The following is a 16,974-nucleotide window of genomic DNA, read 5'->3' as shown; positions in this document are numbered from 1 at the left end:
TGTTGTCAAGAATACAACCAAACAGGTTGTTTTCACGTAGTTATACGGTTGCATTTATTCACTATACACTTTATTGTAAAACAACCCAACAACACATGCGATTTCTTAATACAACTTTATTTCAGCAAATTATCCAATGCAAAAGTAGAAACATTAAAAGCAATACATCTGAATACTAACATGTGTAACATACATCAAAATATGTACTGTATTCGCACATAGCATATGTTAAAATTCAAGTCAAGCAATGAAAATACAAATGTAAAATGGTCCGGGCTTTCGCCAAAATACATCCATGCTATATTCGTGTGCATTACATATCAAAACATTCTCCATGATTTCTACATTTGCATAAGAGCACCGGGTAAAGTGGCACAGTAATCTATTATAAAACGTTTCATAGAGAGAAGAACGTTGTTCCGCAATTACCACAAGTTATCAGAACTGCTTTACGAATCCCTGCATGCTTCCTTATCACAACTTCAAAATGAATTTATTTCCGTGAAGAGCCAACACAAAACTCCTTGAGTGCATATTCTAAGGTTTTCGGTAAAGTCACGTAGGTGACTTTACCGAAAACCTTAGAATATGAATCCTTGCAGTCACGAAAGCTTCAAATCTAGAATCCTTGAGTGCACTTGAGTTGTCCAGATTTCTCCTAGAACTTTTGTTCATGGACGAGTTCGTAATAGGGAGTAGCATTTTTATTGTTATTTTTGTATTCTTTTTCATTGTTATTATAATTATTATCATGAGATGGTCAAGTCTTCACAGAAATACTTCTGAGTAGGACATTCCCAGATATAGTATGAGTAAAAGGTCCAGATCATATTCCTAGATTGAAATTCTCCCCACTTCCTACAACATTTTTGATTGACTGGTGATATACTTCCTCTTGGACAGGGTTCTGAGGTAGGAAGCCATTCAGCTAAAAACTAAAAAAAGCCTATGAACATTCGTATAATATAGGGGGCACTGCGATTTAAAGGATTCGCATAATTTTTGCAGTGCAGATTTCTAGAGTCCCACTGTTTCTCCAAAATGTATGTTGATCGCTTAACGTTAATGACAGCATTGGTGGCATATATACATTCTCTTGTGTGTCTTACCTGGTTAATATTATTGTTATTAATTCTTACAGTCTCAGCAAATCGATTACAATCAATTAATCAAGCTAAAACATAACACTGTATTGAAAAGCAAACGTTTTTCGGAAGCAATGAAACATATCCTTAAATCAATTACAAGCAAATATAAAAATGTATTACATTTCACAGAACATTTTTTTGAAGATTGCGTTACAAAAAAACGAGTTCCGTGCAATAAGATACTGAGGAACAATTCTGCACATGGTGAAACAAAGTTGACTGTGGCACAGATGCACGCAGCACCCCTCCATCAGTTCTTGGCAAACCTGGGATTGACCACTGTCGTAGTGGCACTCTTGTAGATGGGATTGACACCCTGCGCGAACAACAAGAGAAACGCGACGCGCGTTAAAGGGCGCATTCCAGTGGGATGCATTCGTTCGAAAATTATGAGAGTGTGCCGTAACGTGCAGCACTTCTAAATAATGATCGATGCTAATGATGATGGGAGTGACAGTGACCACGGTGGTGATGATGACGATAGCTGTTTGCAGGAAAAGTACAGTAGCAGCAAATGTATCCAAATTATCTGAGCCTTTGCACAGATAAGAGTGACCCAGAATTGGCAGTAAATGCATTAAAATTACAGCATTTGTGTTTATTCACACTTTTCCACTTGGATAAAATCAGTAATTTTGCGTGGCATCACAGATACTCGAAATCTCCCCCAGCACCACCACAGTGGCGTTACACTGTAATTTATTGTTATCCACAATTGTGTTCCATCTACTGCTGCATGAAGGCCTCTCCACGCCATCACCACTTCCCATGGTTCCGTGATGCCGCTATCCATTTCGCTCCCACGTGTGAGCCAATCTCATCACTACACCTCCACAGTGGTCGTCGTCACAGATGAGAATCCTATGGACTGCGACTCCAAAAGCAATCTTGTCCGTTAACCATTATCCATCTCAGTCAAGTGTCCTGTCCAAGGCCACTTACAATGTTATATAAATCTCAATAATTAGCTGTGTCATTGCGGAGAATATAAAAAAGCAGACAATGCACTCCCAGAAGCAGTTCCTGTGCTCCAAGAAGGCCGTGTGGCTGATGGGTTGTGTAATACTTTTCCATTCTACGTGGAGGGACAAATATGTTAAGACATTAATAGGGATTTCCCCCTTTTTTCTGGCAACAAAACTGACACCTTTTGCAAGGAATCATGTTTACATTAACCACAATACTTGCAGTCAAATGCAGACAAAAAACAATACTCTGATAATTTATGCATTGTAAGTATTGTGGTTAATGTAAACATGATTCCTTGCAAAAGGTGTCAGTTTTGTTGCCAGAAAAAAGGGGAAAAACCCTATTAGTATATTTTGGTACTGGCAAAGGAGGTCCCATGATGTAGCTGCTCACCCCGAGCTCTCATTACTCTGATAGTGCGTTGTCTTAGAACTGTGCGCCTTTTGGCATCATCTGGTCGAACACCATATGAGACTGGGCTCTAAAGTAAGCTGTCTCTGGTGTGGACCAATCAGTTTCAAGGACAATGCATAAATTATCAGAGTATTGTTTTTTGTTTGCATTTGACTGCAAGTATTGTGGTTAATGTAAACATGATTCCTTGCAAAAGGTGTCAGTTTTGTTGCCAGAAAAAAGGGGAAAACCCCTATTAGTATATTTTGGTACTTGAAAAGGAGGTCCCATGATGTGAAGACATTGTTACCTTGTTTTGCTACAATATGATGATGGGTCAGTCAATATTACGTCCATGATGTTCCAAGGCTGTGTTAATTGTAATGTTAACCGCAATGTGATGATATATTTTCAGTCTCTGTTCGTATACCAGGTCCAAATGGAGTTCTTTTCATTTTAATTGAAAAGAAAACATTGGCGGCTATGTACCTATTATTTATCCTGATGCTGTTTAACTGAACTCGGTGAACGGCGAACATATAAAAATAAGTATCTATGTTGTCACTTCATAGGTGGTCTCCCAAGCAGGTGAGACGTGGATATTGCAAACGTGTAGTCCACATGACCAGTTACCATATGCCTCAGCCCACAGCTATAGTTTATGAAGGAGTTTGCCTTCTTGTTGGTTGATACCAATGGCGACAATGTTGACCTCTGGAAGGAAGGTTCACGAGACATGTGGTCCATGGGGCAGCTTGAAAAAAACAGTGTACTCACACTAAAAACACAGGGTTGAGTTTATGGAGCATGACTCATGCTATGGTTAAGCTAGCCTGTGGCCAGGAACCCATTTGGCGCAGATATAACCCATGCCAGCCAAAATAGCCTGTGAGTCAATAAAGTAAAATATTAAAAAACACTTTTAACAAAACACGCTTTAATGAAATGTACCGTACTAGTAATGGCAGAACTCCACGACTCCAGGAAGTGGCCCCGCAGCTTGCCACAGCGTAAGGGACCGTAGTGATTTACAGGCAACGTGAGTTGAGCGTGGACAATAAGACCCGTAAAAAAAGATCGTTTAAAAATATATATTTTTAATTTTCAATGATAGAATATAGTATTGTCATCAGCATGACATAGCTATACCAAATTTGCAGTCGATACGACATTGGGAAGATGGTTGAAATTGAGTAACAAGATTTGAGGATACGACAACATACAGAGTGAGTTAAATAAAAGCGTGTTAAATGTTTTAAAATGTTTTTTTTATGATAAAATATAGTCTTGTTATCAGTATGACATAAGTATACCAAGTTTGCAGTCGATAGCACATAGGGATGTGGGTCCAAATTGAGGATACGACAACAGACGGAGTGAGTTAAATAACAAAAGCGTGTAAAAAGAGTCAAATTAGTCTGTCAGTCTATCAATGTGGACTTGGCCGGTTTTTCACCATTACGTGTGCACCTAATTGTGCCGCAAACATGGCTCATGGGTTACAGTGACCACCACTGGAGTTGAAGATGGCAGCATTCAGCTCGGTGGCCGGACATCGATCGATCATCGACATCGATCATCGATCTCTCCCGGTCTCCAGAGCAACAACAACCACCACTGGGCGGCGAAAGGGTGAATGTTTATGATTTAAATCAACGGTCAAGTTAGTGTATTTTACGGCGATAATAGGAATAAAAACAAAATAAGGAGATGGGTGGTGCTCATCTCCATTGGTGGCATCGAAAAGTTCACGCGGCTGCGAGACTCATTCTTAGTGAAAGAATACAGGCGCAGGGGAAAAAATATGTACGCACCAAAATGTAATTGGAGCATTCTCAGAGTGGGTGTAAATCATAAACCGATGTTCAGGTTCTGTAGCCATTTAGCGGCGTTGGTTGCAAGTTGACGAATCGCTTTGGTTACTGCCACACAATGGGTCTCGATGGGCAAGGGCATTCTACGGTGGCGTCTCAAGGTAGTAATTGAGCCTCGGGCATTAACAACCACCCCAAAAAGGAGCTTTAAGTTAGAAGGATTCGTTTTGCTTAGAAAGCATCCCATCTTCACCCTTCATGCTGTCAATGCCCCATTTGTGGCGTGAGTTGAGGGGTTATGCTCCGAAATGCCCGAGAAGCGCAGGCAATCGTCTGCGTGTGCTTTCTTTTCAAGTATTTTTTTTTATTGAATGTGTTGTTTCTTACAAAACTGCGAATTTTTTTCTCTCTACATAGTCAAGCACATTTAGGATTTTTCAGCTATAGTTTTTATGTAGACATATGTACTGTAGATACAGTATTTGCAAATAGGCAACCAATGGAAATTTCCATGGTCAATTCATTTTTTTTCACATACAGTGTGTGTTATATGTTTAACGTGCCTAAGGCAGCCTGTTCTACTTTTCATATCAATGTCTTAAATGTCACTGGTACCATGGGTTTTGAGGAAGCAGAGTCTACAAATGCAATTTAATTCAGCTAATCCGCCCATATGGTTAACACTCATTAGTCGACTGCTCTGTTCTTCCTGTGTGAGATTAATGTGGCTCCCTTATGACATTTGAGTGTTGAAGAGTAAAAGCAAAAAAAGCACAACTTGATAACTCCTTTGTTAAATTACGAATGCCGAATAGTTGAACTCGCTGACCGAAATCACCACCCGTAATGTGCGGAATTGAGCCCGGGTCGCGCACAAAACAGGCTGCAGCGGGGCGACGTGATGGCACAGAAAAATTGCAGTCTACTCTGCTCCCACGTGCACATTTCCTGCCTTCATCAAACCACACTGACCAGAACGGTCAAATATGGTCAAATAACCACCATGCCCCTCCCCCGCCCCCATGGAGTGGAAATTGCCTCATGCAGCAGCACAGAAATTATTCTCATCAGTTGATAAGTAATTACGAACCAGGATCAGAATTTTTGTATTCATCCTGGAGGAATGCGATGAGCATCCTGGAGAAATGCGATGAGCTATGAATCTCTTGTTCACAGATGTCCAAGTAGGGGCGGGTCAGATATCCAAGTAGTATTCTGGACATGTGTGAAAAAGAGCTTCATAGCTCATCGGATTCCTCCAGTCTAAATCAATGAAAAAATTCGGATTCTCAGAGTGGAAATACCCAACACACGTCAGTTTTATTCAGCTGACACGTCCGTGTAGAACAGAGGTGTGTTCAGTATTTACCTTAAGTTAGTACGTGTGCATATTTGTTCCTCTCGGCTAAAGGTTTGGTTTGTATCATCGCGAAGCCATGATCGATCCACTGCTGGATGAAGGCCTCCGCAAGCCACTGCCACCTCTCGCAGTCACGCGGTGCAACAATCCATCTAGCGTCTGTACATGCACTGATTCCATAGCTCCATCTGTGTGTGGGGACAGGTGTGTTCCTTCCTTCGGTTTGCCCTCACCCCCGCCCCAGTTACTGCCCAAGCTCAATTTGATTTTCTTAACAGCTAATAGGATATGTCTAACCTGCAAATGCATGCAAGTATTTGACCAATGGCCTGTTGTTCTTTAATAAAATGTATAAAGGCACAACTTTGTTTAACACGTAGGCTTTCGCGACCTGACAAATTGCCCAATGATGCTGGATGTAATCACCAGAGAAACGTCGTAATCAAAAATTGTAAATGTTGTGGATTCACTCTTCAACACACCGGTGGGCTAAAGCAGTGAACTATTTGCCTTTTGTCAGCGTGACACTTTTTTACTCATTGGCCGTGTCGGGAGGTGGAGGGTTACGACACATTTATAAATAACGCGATCTAACCCAAAAACTTTATGAAGCACAACTTTGTTTTCTGCATCGGATTGAGTCGATTTATTACTAAAACTCAGTATTGACAAGCAGGCTTTTTAAGCTTTTGTTCCAATTTCGCTGTGGAACAAAAGCGTAGAGATGGTGACACACAATTCTAAGTAACTCACGATAAAAACAATGGTGTGTCACATAATGTTTATGCTGTCGCGTGGGGTAGCGAGGATCCAGACTCTATTCCATTTGAAATGGCCTTGTACAATACACATTCAGATGAGTGATCGAAATGGGTGGCCAAGCGGCAGTGTTGTGAGAGCAATTGGAAGATTTTGTGATGTTTGAATCTCAGAGATTGACTCAGTCTGCTGTCCTGCCGAGGTATATAAAACAAGTACCACTTTGTATAAAGATGATAGTTGGTGTCCAACGAATGGACTCGCCATAGGAATGTGGAAAATTCACGATTATCTTTGAGCTGAATACTTATTGTGATAAGTGTAATCGGCTTTTATTTGTGAAAAAACTTACTTCTCTGCTACTGTTGGTATATTGCTTTAATGGTATTAGTAATCAACCCAACTTTGTTTTATGAACATATGAGTCATTCACAAAAATATAACATGAAATATTCACACTCTTTTCTTATTGACATGACCTAATAATTAAAACAGTAAATTTCGCCTCCCCATCCCATTTATGGGACCTTTTTTGTTACTTTATATATAAAAACAATTCTGCGAAACCCCCCCAACAAATTACGTTTGAAAGAGAGAAAAAACAGTTTGGCACTCACATCATTCCATTTGGCGTTATGGCGTTCCTTCTCAAATCTTGCAAAATCTTTTTTGTCCTTCCAGGTGATGTAAGACTTCCACAGGAGCAGGAGGACGATGCCAATGATGAGGATTCCACCCACGCTGCCCCCCACAATGGCAGCCACATTCGGAGGTACTCGGCACTCTGGAAACAAAGGTAACGAAATGTGCAAGGCAGGCCACGTGGTACACGCGCCCTTCCCTCGTTACTCGCGAGAGGCGCGTTCCAGAGATGCTTGTGAAATGGCATATTTCGCGGATAATGATATTGGCTTGCCAAACCCTATCTTTTGTTTTTATAAATCACCTTAAATAAACACGTAAATAAGCTATTAAATACGTTAAAATTAGCACAATACCACAAGGGGACTGTACTATTTACTCCTGCACTATGGTTGAACATTACTTAATTGTAGGTTATTATACATGATGTGTAAAATGTTATCATTTTGACATTACATTTCCACCCACCGTGAAAATCTGAATTCATTACAATGCAATGGTGCCTATTAGCCATGCCTTTTGAGGAATTTGCATATGCTCATAAACTTTTCTATTCTGACCTATAATACAGTAGATTATACAAGTGCCAATGAGATAAGAATTTGCCAACACTCAAAACTTTATATCTGCTTTATTTTATCGTAACAAATGTATAAAATACTTGAGTTGCTTGGATTTCTTCATGCACTAATATTCAATACTATAGCTTCATTAACTTTTTATATAGCACTAGCTTTACTACCCGGCTTCGCCCGGGACTTGGATTCCGGTCTAGGATTAATTTCATATTCCCTTATATTTCACCGAAAAACCCTGAAAAAATGTTGATGCTTGAAAGAAAGAAAAAAGCCGAAACAAATCAATTTAACTACATCAAATGTTTTTCACTCAAGGAAATTCAACCTTAACCCACTTATACGTAAGGTCGATTTAGGCAACTCGGCAAGGGAATGACGTGGCTAGCTGAAAATAGTCGCGTACCCTTAGAAATTCCAGACAGCATCAGCTGTGCAAATTTCATGACGTAAGAGGTCAGCGTTCGCGTGTTTTTGCTGCTGCACACAAACAGATGCATTTTCTGCTTCATATTTAAGAGCGAGCTCAAAATAGTCGCGTTGACTTAGAAAATCGAGACAGCTATACCGCGCATTTGTGCGGTATACACGGCCTACGCGCAGGGTTGGGGGGGGGTGCGTGACGTCAGCAGGCACACTGCGTGACGCTGCCGCATGCGAGTGACATCACAGATGTGACGTCACCGTTCACTTGCCGTGCAAAATATATCCATTATTGCGCCCCCCCACCCCCCCCAAAATACAAAAGTCTATTTTTATACTTTTTGCATTGTGTACAGTCTGGAAGCTACCCACATGCCACATTTAAAGTTTGTTGCATGTCGGGAAGTATGCTAAACATTTCGAATAGACACACATATTCACAAATTTTCCTTTCATATATATTAAGATTTCATTTTTATTTTAAAACAGTATAATGTATATAAACGTAGATTATGATTACTTCACTTGCATTTGACGTACATTCCTTGTCTATTATATATAAGTACAATAATAACCCAATATTATCATGGTGGGCTATGTACGGTGTGAAAGAAGTTCAACATATATGTTTCATGTTTCTGCAACTTTATTTATAATTGTGCTATGATCGGTCCAATAAATAATAATCTGAGGCGACTTGGCAGGGAATGTATTATTTAACATTGATTCATGTTCTGTACTATACATTTTTCTATATCTCCTAGAACACAGTTGTTATTTTGTGAATTTGGCGACCTAGGTCACTCTTGCAAATGAGATTATTCTGGTCTCTTGAGTTCTCATCTGCTTAAAGAACATAAACTCAAATTGTCAACTTCCTCAAACTGACAGAAACTGCCTCAACAACCTATCAACTGACATTTTACATTCAACAAGTAAAAGTCGATCAGTTGTACGAATTATTAAACAATAGTTCACGTATGAATGTCAAGTGATTATTCTAATGTGTTAATGTATCAGTGTTTAGCCTATCAATCCGACCATACTGTGAATACTGTACGAAAAAACATACCGTAGAGCATTATAATTCAGTTCTGTTACAGAGAAGCTCAGTTGCAACATTGTGCTTCCTCTTTCCCGCTTTAGGCAACAGTTGTGAGGAAAACTGTATGGAGGATAACACTCCCAATTCAGAAGGTCTCAATGGGAACTTCAATGCAGTGGATCTCAATGGCTTTATAGATGAGAGGGCATGGGCATCAATAGGGTTTGGAGAACGGAATGAAAAACGTTACACACGTGTGGCAGCTGAAGCAGAATTGTGAGCGACAAAGTGGAATTATAAATCGGCGTGTGTTTGAATCGAGGCCTTACCGAGTTTATCTTTAATGGTGAAATGTAATTTCCCCTGGGAGGCGTCGCTGTAGCGGTACACCATATTACATTCAGCGTTGACTTTAACCACGCACTGCTTGTCATGGACCTCAAAGTTCGGCACCATGTCATGGGTATGCGGGCACATGATGTCGCACGAATCTTTCTTCATTCCATCTTTGAATCCCAAGCACTGTGCGCACTCCCTACAGACAACGTCCAACAGTTCACGAGCTGGGTTACAGGACACTCGTCAGTACTCTTCCAAAAGAAAATACATTCCCAAATACAGCGGTCCCTGGGTTCACGATATAAATTGGTTCCACGAAAACCATCATTAATTGAATATAGGAAATACATGTTAAAAGCTTAATTTGTTCTAAGACGATCGGAAGTGAAATGTTTTACCCTAAAAAATAGTTTCTAATATTTGCACACTAATTGTTTTCTTGTCTTTCTTCACGTTCATTTTAGGGGCCATTGTTATTGATCCTATCTAATTTGAAAGTCACAAAAACACTAAGTATTCAAGACAGCTGTTTCCATAAGCAACGCACATCAAACATTAAAAAGCTAGCAGCCAGTTCCTCCCAAAACGCTATTTTAAATAAAAGGGCGTTGCTGATTGGCTGAGGTCTGCCGAGTCTACTTAGAGGAGCGCTCCGATTGGCCGAAATTGGCGGTCCGCATGATATCGTAAACATATCGTTCATCGAAAATGTCTCGTTAATCGAAACAATGAGACCCTATGGTAGGCGGGTCACTAATCAAAATATAGTTAATCGATGGCATCGTAAACCGAGAGACCACTGTACAAGTCAATTCACAGCGATTTTCTGCTCAAATGAGGCAATGAGGTGTTGAGGGTCATCTGTTCACAGCCCTGAACCAGTGGTAGAAATTCCACATTTCTGTGGCGGGGGACAAGTCCATCTGTAGTACAACCACTCTACTTCACAAAATGGAAATAATTTGATCAACCACAGAGGGCTGATGGGCTGAGTCAATCACCCCCCCCCCCCCTCATACCCCAACCAGGATGTGAACTCGCAACCTTCTGATTGTGGGTTGCTCACTGTACTGCTGAGCCAGGAGACGTAGCATGCACTTAGGATTTGCCCTTTCCCCACACCTCCAATTTGCATGGTTAGCTATGTGTAGTGCGAAAGAAGTTCAACATACATACATTCTTCAAAAAAAGTTTAAATCACAGCAAACCACTGAATATCTTTTTGATAAAATGGATAAATATGTTTTTCAACATTAAGAGAAGAAGCAACCATGAAAAAAATACACATTTTGCTATTTCTATGGCAGAAGCCATTTGCTCGATAGTAAAAAAGCCGGATGAATTTCAGGAAAGTGATACTTTAACAATTTCTGAAGTTTGGTGTATTATTCACATGCAACCGATTTTTGAACTTGCATAAGTTAATTTGTGATTCTGGTATTTAAATGTGAAAACACACCAAGCACGATTACGTGGACTATCCATTATTCATAAAGCGCAAATACAGTGGAACCTCGGTATACAACCGCTTTGGAATAAGTCAAATTTGGTATACGTCGTGTTTTTTCGAGAGAAAAAATGTCTTGGGATACGACGTCTTGCTTGGGATACGACGTGTTTGCTAGAACTTGTGGGTCGGGATGAGTCACCGCGTATGCCTCCTTCACGACTGAAACAAAGCGAGAGGGGCGGGGTGGCGTGGGGGAGAGGGGCGGGGGGCGTGGGGAAGAGGGGCGGGGGGCGTGGGGGGCTGCCCCCATGGAGGGTGGAGCCCCGGGTCGAGGCACGCGCGACGTGCGGGGTTGAGGCACGCCACGTGACCAGCGCAGCTGGCAGCAGCGCGGTCACGTGGCTTCTGTATGCATTTTAGTAATTAGTGTCTAAATTATTTTATACAACCCCAGTAATGTATAATATGCCATATAAAATATAATTTCCTTTCCTCTGGAACGGATTATTTCCTTTCCCTTTATTTCTTATGGGAAAAATTCGTTTGGTATACGTCATTTTCGGTATAAGTTCTACCTTCTGGAACGAATTAACGACGTATACCGAGGTTCCACTGTAATAATAATTACAGTATATTATTATTGTCTTTGTATTTACCAAATAGATGTTTAGCCATTGATATGGTGTTTTGCAAATACAAATACATTACTTGTGCTGTTCGCATTGTTCAGTGCAGGTGAGGCAGACTTCACACGTTGAGCCGCTGTACGACGAATTCGTGCACTGGCATTTGTTGCATTTGCACACTCCCTGGCCATTGCACGTACGATTGTTGTACATGCAACCGTCAGTGGCCAGAGGGCATTCACATCGATTGCCATGAAAGCCCGGGAAGCACTGGCACTTTCCGCAGACGCATTCGCCGTTTCCTGAAAAAGGAATTAGTGCATCAATGCACTTCAACGGCGTCTTGCGTGACAAAAAGTGCACGCGGCTACAGAAAGGTTAAAGTGACGTGTGCACGAATGAGTCGGTCAAAGGCAAAGCAGAAAAAAGGGAAACGAGGAAATGGAGGAGGATTTTGACCAAAGTTTCTGAGGTGTTTTTGTTCAAACGAAATTATCGCACGTATTTGTACTGCTTTGCATAATTCCATGCAAGTGTTTTTATAGTGTCCGATAGTTCTTTAATAATATCTATAAAACACACAAATTAGTTTATATATGTATATAATGTCTCTACATTGATAAGCTCCACAGCAAACATATATTTGTGGTCTCAATTGAAAGGTATTGCCTTGTTTTGGAAATACCCAATTTCATGTTTTTATTCAATTAATGTGCAGGAGACCCACAAATAAATCCCAACAGAACACGAGTAAGTATCCAATTCAGCTGTGCCCAATGGGTTGGACTGACTGAGGTGATTTAAATATGCATCACCTGTGCCCTCCACCGTGCCAACTGGCAATTTGTATGTATGTTGAACTTCTGTTGCACCATTTAATTGAGGCTGGAGAGGGGTGGGTGTGGGTTAGAGTGATAGAAGATACTAGTGCCACGACATCTCACCTCCACAGAGCTTATTGTCATAACGCTCACAGTTGAAGTTGTTGCAGTGGCAGTACTTTCCGTCCACCTTCTCCTGAGGATCTTCACGCACGTTGCAGACACATTTGCCACAGACGCAGTCTCCTTGTCCACTGCACAACTGCGAGCTGTTGTCAGGCCGGCACTGAGCCTCCAGAGCTATTGTGTCGCCGCCCTTCGCTCGGCAATCACACAAACGGCCAATTCGGTCCTGATGGCAACTGCTCATGACACACAAAATACGTGGTTAGGCACTACAAAACTTTCCATTGTGCAACTCTTTTCTCCGAAATTAGTCATTTACACATTGGCAAGAACTGTCTATTTATATAAAGAGGGATATTAGACCTCAGCTTAAGCTTTATATATATATCCTAAGAAAAATAAACAACTACATGACACTAAGATACAAAATAGGTTGCCCCTAACGAGAATCAGAATCTATATTTATCCTGGAGAAATCAGATGAGCCATGAAGCTCTTTTACACAGATGTCCCCTCCTAATCCAGCGTATCACAGAAGCATTGCAGCCTCCCATCGTAGTTGGTTCTTGGTGTTTGCCAATCGTCCAGACTCCATTTATCCACTGGCCCCGTGGTTCTTAGGGTATATTAAGGACTTGACATGATCACTTCTGGGTAACTCTTTTCAAAGATGAAAACAAATCACGAATAACACAGCTGAGGCCCAAAGCTGAACGAGTTACAGACAGGAGGGTGATAAGGGTAGCTCCACTGTATTTTGGAGGAAGTGTTAAATCATGTTCAGAACCTTTACAATCTCACCTGCAAACACCACACTCCAAATTTCCGTTGCCGTTGGAGCAATACGGTGCATTTTTGGTCGAATCATTGCAGTTACATTGGCATTCAAAGCTCAGCTTCACGCTCAGCTTCTCTTGAAAGCCCAATGAGCGTATCTCAAACTCCACCTCTGTATCCTTTGGACACTCTTTTGCTTCCACAGCGACGGTGAAAAGGATCTGGAAAAAAAATACAAAACGACATACCAAGTGTGATGTGATGAAGCACACCGATGCAAATTGTAGAAAATGGAATTAGGAGTAGCAGCCCGTTCTACCAGTTGGACCTGTGGGCCAAGCCCAGAGCCTTCTGGGGGATTCAGAAGGGTGCGTGGCCGAGGGCGGGGCCTGTGAGAATAAAAGGCAAGCTCAGACTCACTCAGGGCTGCTGCCATCGGCAATGGAACTCGTCATGCTGCTGTCATCGTGGTCTTCACTTCTTCAAGCTGTGGGTCTTGAAGCATGTTGGCTATCCCGACCCGGTATAGAGTTATCCCCTATGGCTGTGAGAGCTGGAATAAACAAGAGGGATAACGCCTCCTACTAATGTCTCTGAATTAGTACACTACGCCTGTACAATTCCAGTTCTGTTGTAATGTGCACTAATGCCTACTTTATTGAGGGAGATATTGGCACGTAAACAAAGATTGATTTGATTGATATGTAATAACAGCCATAGAGGGTTCACGTGGGGATTGGCTTGCCGGTCCTGCTTTGTAGCCAATAAGGGTTGAGACAGGGAGCATGGCCCCGGCGTGATCACGGCATATCAGCAGGGGTGATTGGCCTGGCCATTCGGGGCCCCAGCTAATGGGGAGCCGGATCAGAGGCGTGGTCCCGGGATTGACAGGGAACCATCGAGAACGGTCAAGGCTGTCCATGGAGGATTGGCTGGGGGGTACCACGTGACGAAGGGATTAAGAGAGAGAGAGAGGGAATGATCGAGAGCAGACTTGGGATCGACAAGAGCAGGGTCACGCGCGTACGGGGGCTCTGGGTGCCACGTGCGCGGTGGGGACTTGGTGTGAAGTCTGCCCTCTCTCCGTTGTCTGCCAGCAACGGAGAGTGTGTGAGTAAAGTGTATTTGTGGCAGTGGAAATAAAAAGGACTGATTCCGAAGCCGTCTCAAGAAGGATTATTACAGATATAAACGAAACTATTTTTATTTTACCAGGTAAGGCCCACTGAATATATAGTTCGTTTTCAGAAGTGACCTGACCACAAATGATAGCTCAACCTATGGGTTTATCATATGGTAATGCATAGCAGCCAAATACTCTAAGTACACGTTCCTAAATGTGGAGGGAAAGATTAGAGGACCCTGAGAAAAATCCATGCGACCACGGGGTGAACATGCAAACCCCAAATATACAGGCTTCATCAGGGTCGGGATCGAACCCACGACCTCCTGTATACCAGGCGAGGCAGTTAAGACCTTGCCACCGTGTCGCCCGTTCCTGTTTCTCTGGTGCCCATATATCCTATGTTCTTGCAGCGGTGGTCATTCCAGATTTGAACTAACAACCCTTTGTCAGTTGATGGTCCAGCAGTGGACACTATCCATATTCACATCAGGGTTTATTAACAGTGGCTGTCCAGTGGCTAGTTTCACCCCACAGTAGAATTATGAAACTACCACCATTGCTTGGCTCAAAATTTCAGAAAAAATGAACACTGGCCCATACTCACTTTGACAAAGTTATTTTGTATGCAAATTTCATTGGCACCCCATCCTCTGCAGTATCTATTGCTGTGATTATCTGGGACACGAGAAGGCACGAACTACAAACCTGTTTTTCCACAGGGGGATTAAGACATCTAAAGATAATAACCATGTGAAAACAAACAATAGTAAGTCACTTTGTTCCTGCCTAAGCTTAACACTGGATATTAAAAGTATGCAAAAAATAAAATAAAAAAGTAACGTTGCGTATAACACAAAAATGTGTGCACGTATGTTGAACTTCTTTCGCACCGTACATAGCCAACCGTGCTAATCGGAGGTGCTGGAAAATGAGCAGGTCTGAGACAGAAGTAGCAATGTGTTGAATGTGTTGAGTGACGGTGTCAACTTGTACCTCTGTTCCAATCTTGACTTCTGAACACTCTCCTTTCTGTGTTTCCTTTTCCTTGTTATTGCAGTGCGACACAAAGGACACACTCACTCCTTCTGGCACTCTGGATGGCTCTAAGATGATCTTGGAGGACAGGTTCTGTTGGGAAGTGAAATGTTCTCGTTATAAGCCACACCAGGCAGATGGTGTAATTTTAACTGGGGCAATTTTGTTGTACAGTATTGTATATCAAATAGGTGAATTTCACAGAAATATAATGAAAGCATGGGACATACCATTTTTTTTTAAACATAATCATTATTTTGTCCTTGAGAGTTTTTCTTAATATATTCTTACACAGCAAGTTTGGAGAGCATTTACACGCAGCTGCAGCGGCTCAAGACACTCGACATAAGTACGTATGTATTTTGAACTTCTTTCACACCGTACGTAGCCAACCGTGCAAATTAGCACGGCAAGCCACGGAACACAACGTGAGATGTATGCCCTCGTAAACATGTCGTAGGCCGAGGAGATGATAAAGCCTTGGGCCTAAAATTAAACATGGTCGAGGATAGCCATGAGGAAGAAACTGCAGGCTGTGGGAACAGCAACACAGAAGGAGCAAACTCCCATTGAGCGAAGGTTGACCGAAGGCTTCGAAAGAAGGCTCAATCGCCAGAGTGAATAGCATGTAGAGTAGTCGAGTGATTTGAGAGGGAAGAGGTCGGCAGGGATGACTCCACGGAGGATCTTGAAGATGGTGAGGGATTCACTATGAGACATCTCCTTTACCAGTGGCAAAATATAGTAATAGGTTTTTACCCTTTCAACTGGTACAAACACTGGCACCTTTATACAAGGCATTCTGTTTGCAATAATCACAACACAAGCAGTCAAAATGCAAACAAAAAGAAACAACTCTGATGATGATAATGATATGCACTGTCATTGAAGTTGATTGGTCCACACCCGAGCCAGCTTTTCTCAGAGCCTAGTCTCCATTGGTGTTGGACCAGATGTCAAAACTGACACCTTGTATAAAGGTGTCAGTTTTTGTACCAGTTGAAAAGGTAAAAACCTATTACTATATTTTGCCACTGGTAAAGGAGGTCTCATCGTGTAAATGCTTACCCCGAGCTCTCAATACTCTGATAGTGCGCTGTCTTTGAGTTGTACGCCTTTTGGCGTCATCTGGTCCAACACCAATGGAGACTAGGCTCTAAGAAAAGCTGTCTCGGGTGTGGACCAATCAACTTCAATGACAGTGCATATCATTATCATCATCAGAGTTGTTTCTTTTTGTTTGCATTTGGACTGCTTGTGTTGTGGTTATTGCAAACATGATGCCTTGTATAAAGGTGTCAGTTTTTGTACCAGTTGAAAGGGTAAAAACCTATTACTATGGTGAGGGATTGTGTTCGGAGACAGCGGATAGATTTTTCCATTGGGGTGATGCCGGGTTTGTGAATGCTGGTGAGAAGTCTTGCAGCGGCGTTCTGGATTGCTTGTAGAAGAGGGATTTGGAGATTCCACAGAGAAAATAATTGCAGTTGTCAAGGCAAGAGGTGATGTTATGCATGGATAAGGTCTCAGCAGCGAATGGGTCAAG

At 41.9% G+C, this 16,974-nt stretch overlaps 1 protein-coding gene across 2 annotated transcripts in view; it reads right to left on the bottom strand.

Annotated features, from left to right (window-relative positions):
* Positions 1-713: 713 nt before the first annotated feature.
* The window catches only part of LOC144729564 (integrin beta-1-B-like), a 34,715-nt gene continuing 18,454 nt past the window's right edge, over positions 714-16,974 (bottom strand). For both annotated transcript variants that reach the window (XM_078609915.1, XM_078609905.1), the window contains exons 10-16: positions 15,387-15,521; positions 13,292-13,488; positions 12,488-12,726; positions 11,626-11,845; positions 9,458-9,663; positions 7,061-7,227; positions 714-1,464 (exon numbers count right to left, since the gene is read on the bottom strand). In XM_078609915.1, coding sequence (XP_078466041.1) covers positions 1,399-1,464; positions 7,061-7,227; positions 9,458-9,663; positions 11,626-11,845; positions 12,488-12,726; positions 13,292-13,488; positions 15,387-15,521 — 1,230 coding nt within the window. In that variant the 3' untranslated portion in view covers positions 714-1,398. The remainder of the gene's footprint in view (positions 1,465-7,060; positions 7,228-9,457; positions 9,664-11,625; positions 11,846-12,487; positions 12,727-13,291; positions 13,489-15,386; positions 15,522-16,974) is intronic.

Source organism: Lampetra planeri, chromosome 2 (assembly GCF_965212315.1).
Source record: "Lampetra planeri chromosome 2, kcLamPlan1.2.h2, whole genome shotgun sequence".
Classification (NCBI taxonomy): domain Eukaryota; kingdom Metazoa; phylum Chordata; class Hyperoartia; order Petromyzontiformes; family Petromyzontidae; genus Lampetra; species Lampetra planeri.
Note: the sequence above shows the minus strand (reverse complement) of the source record. Positions and strands in the feature narration are given on the sequence as shown.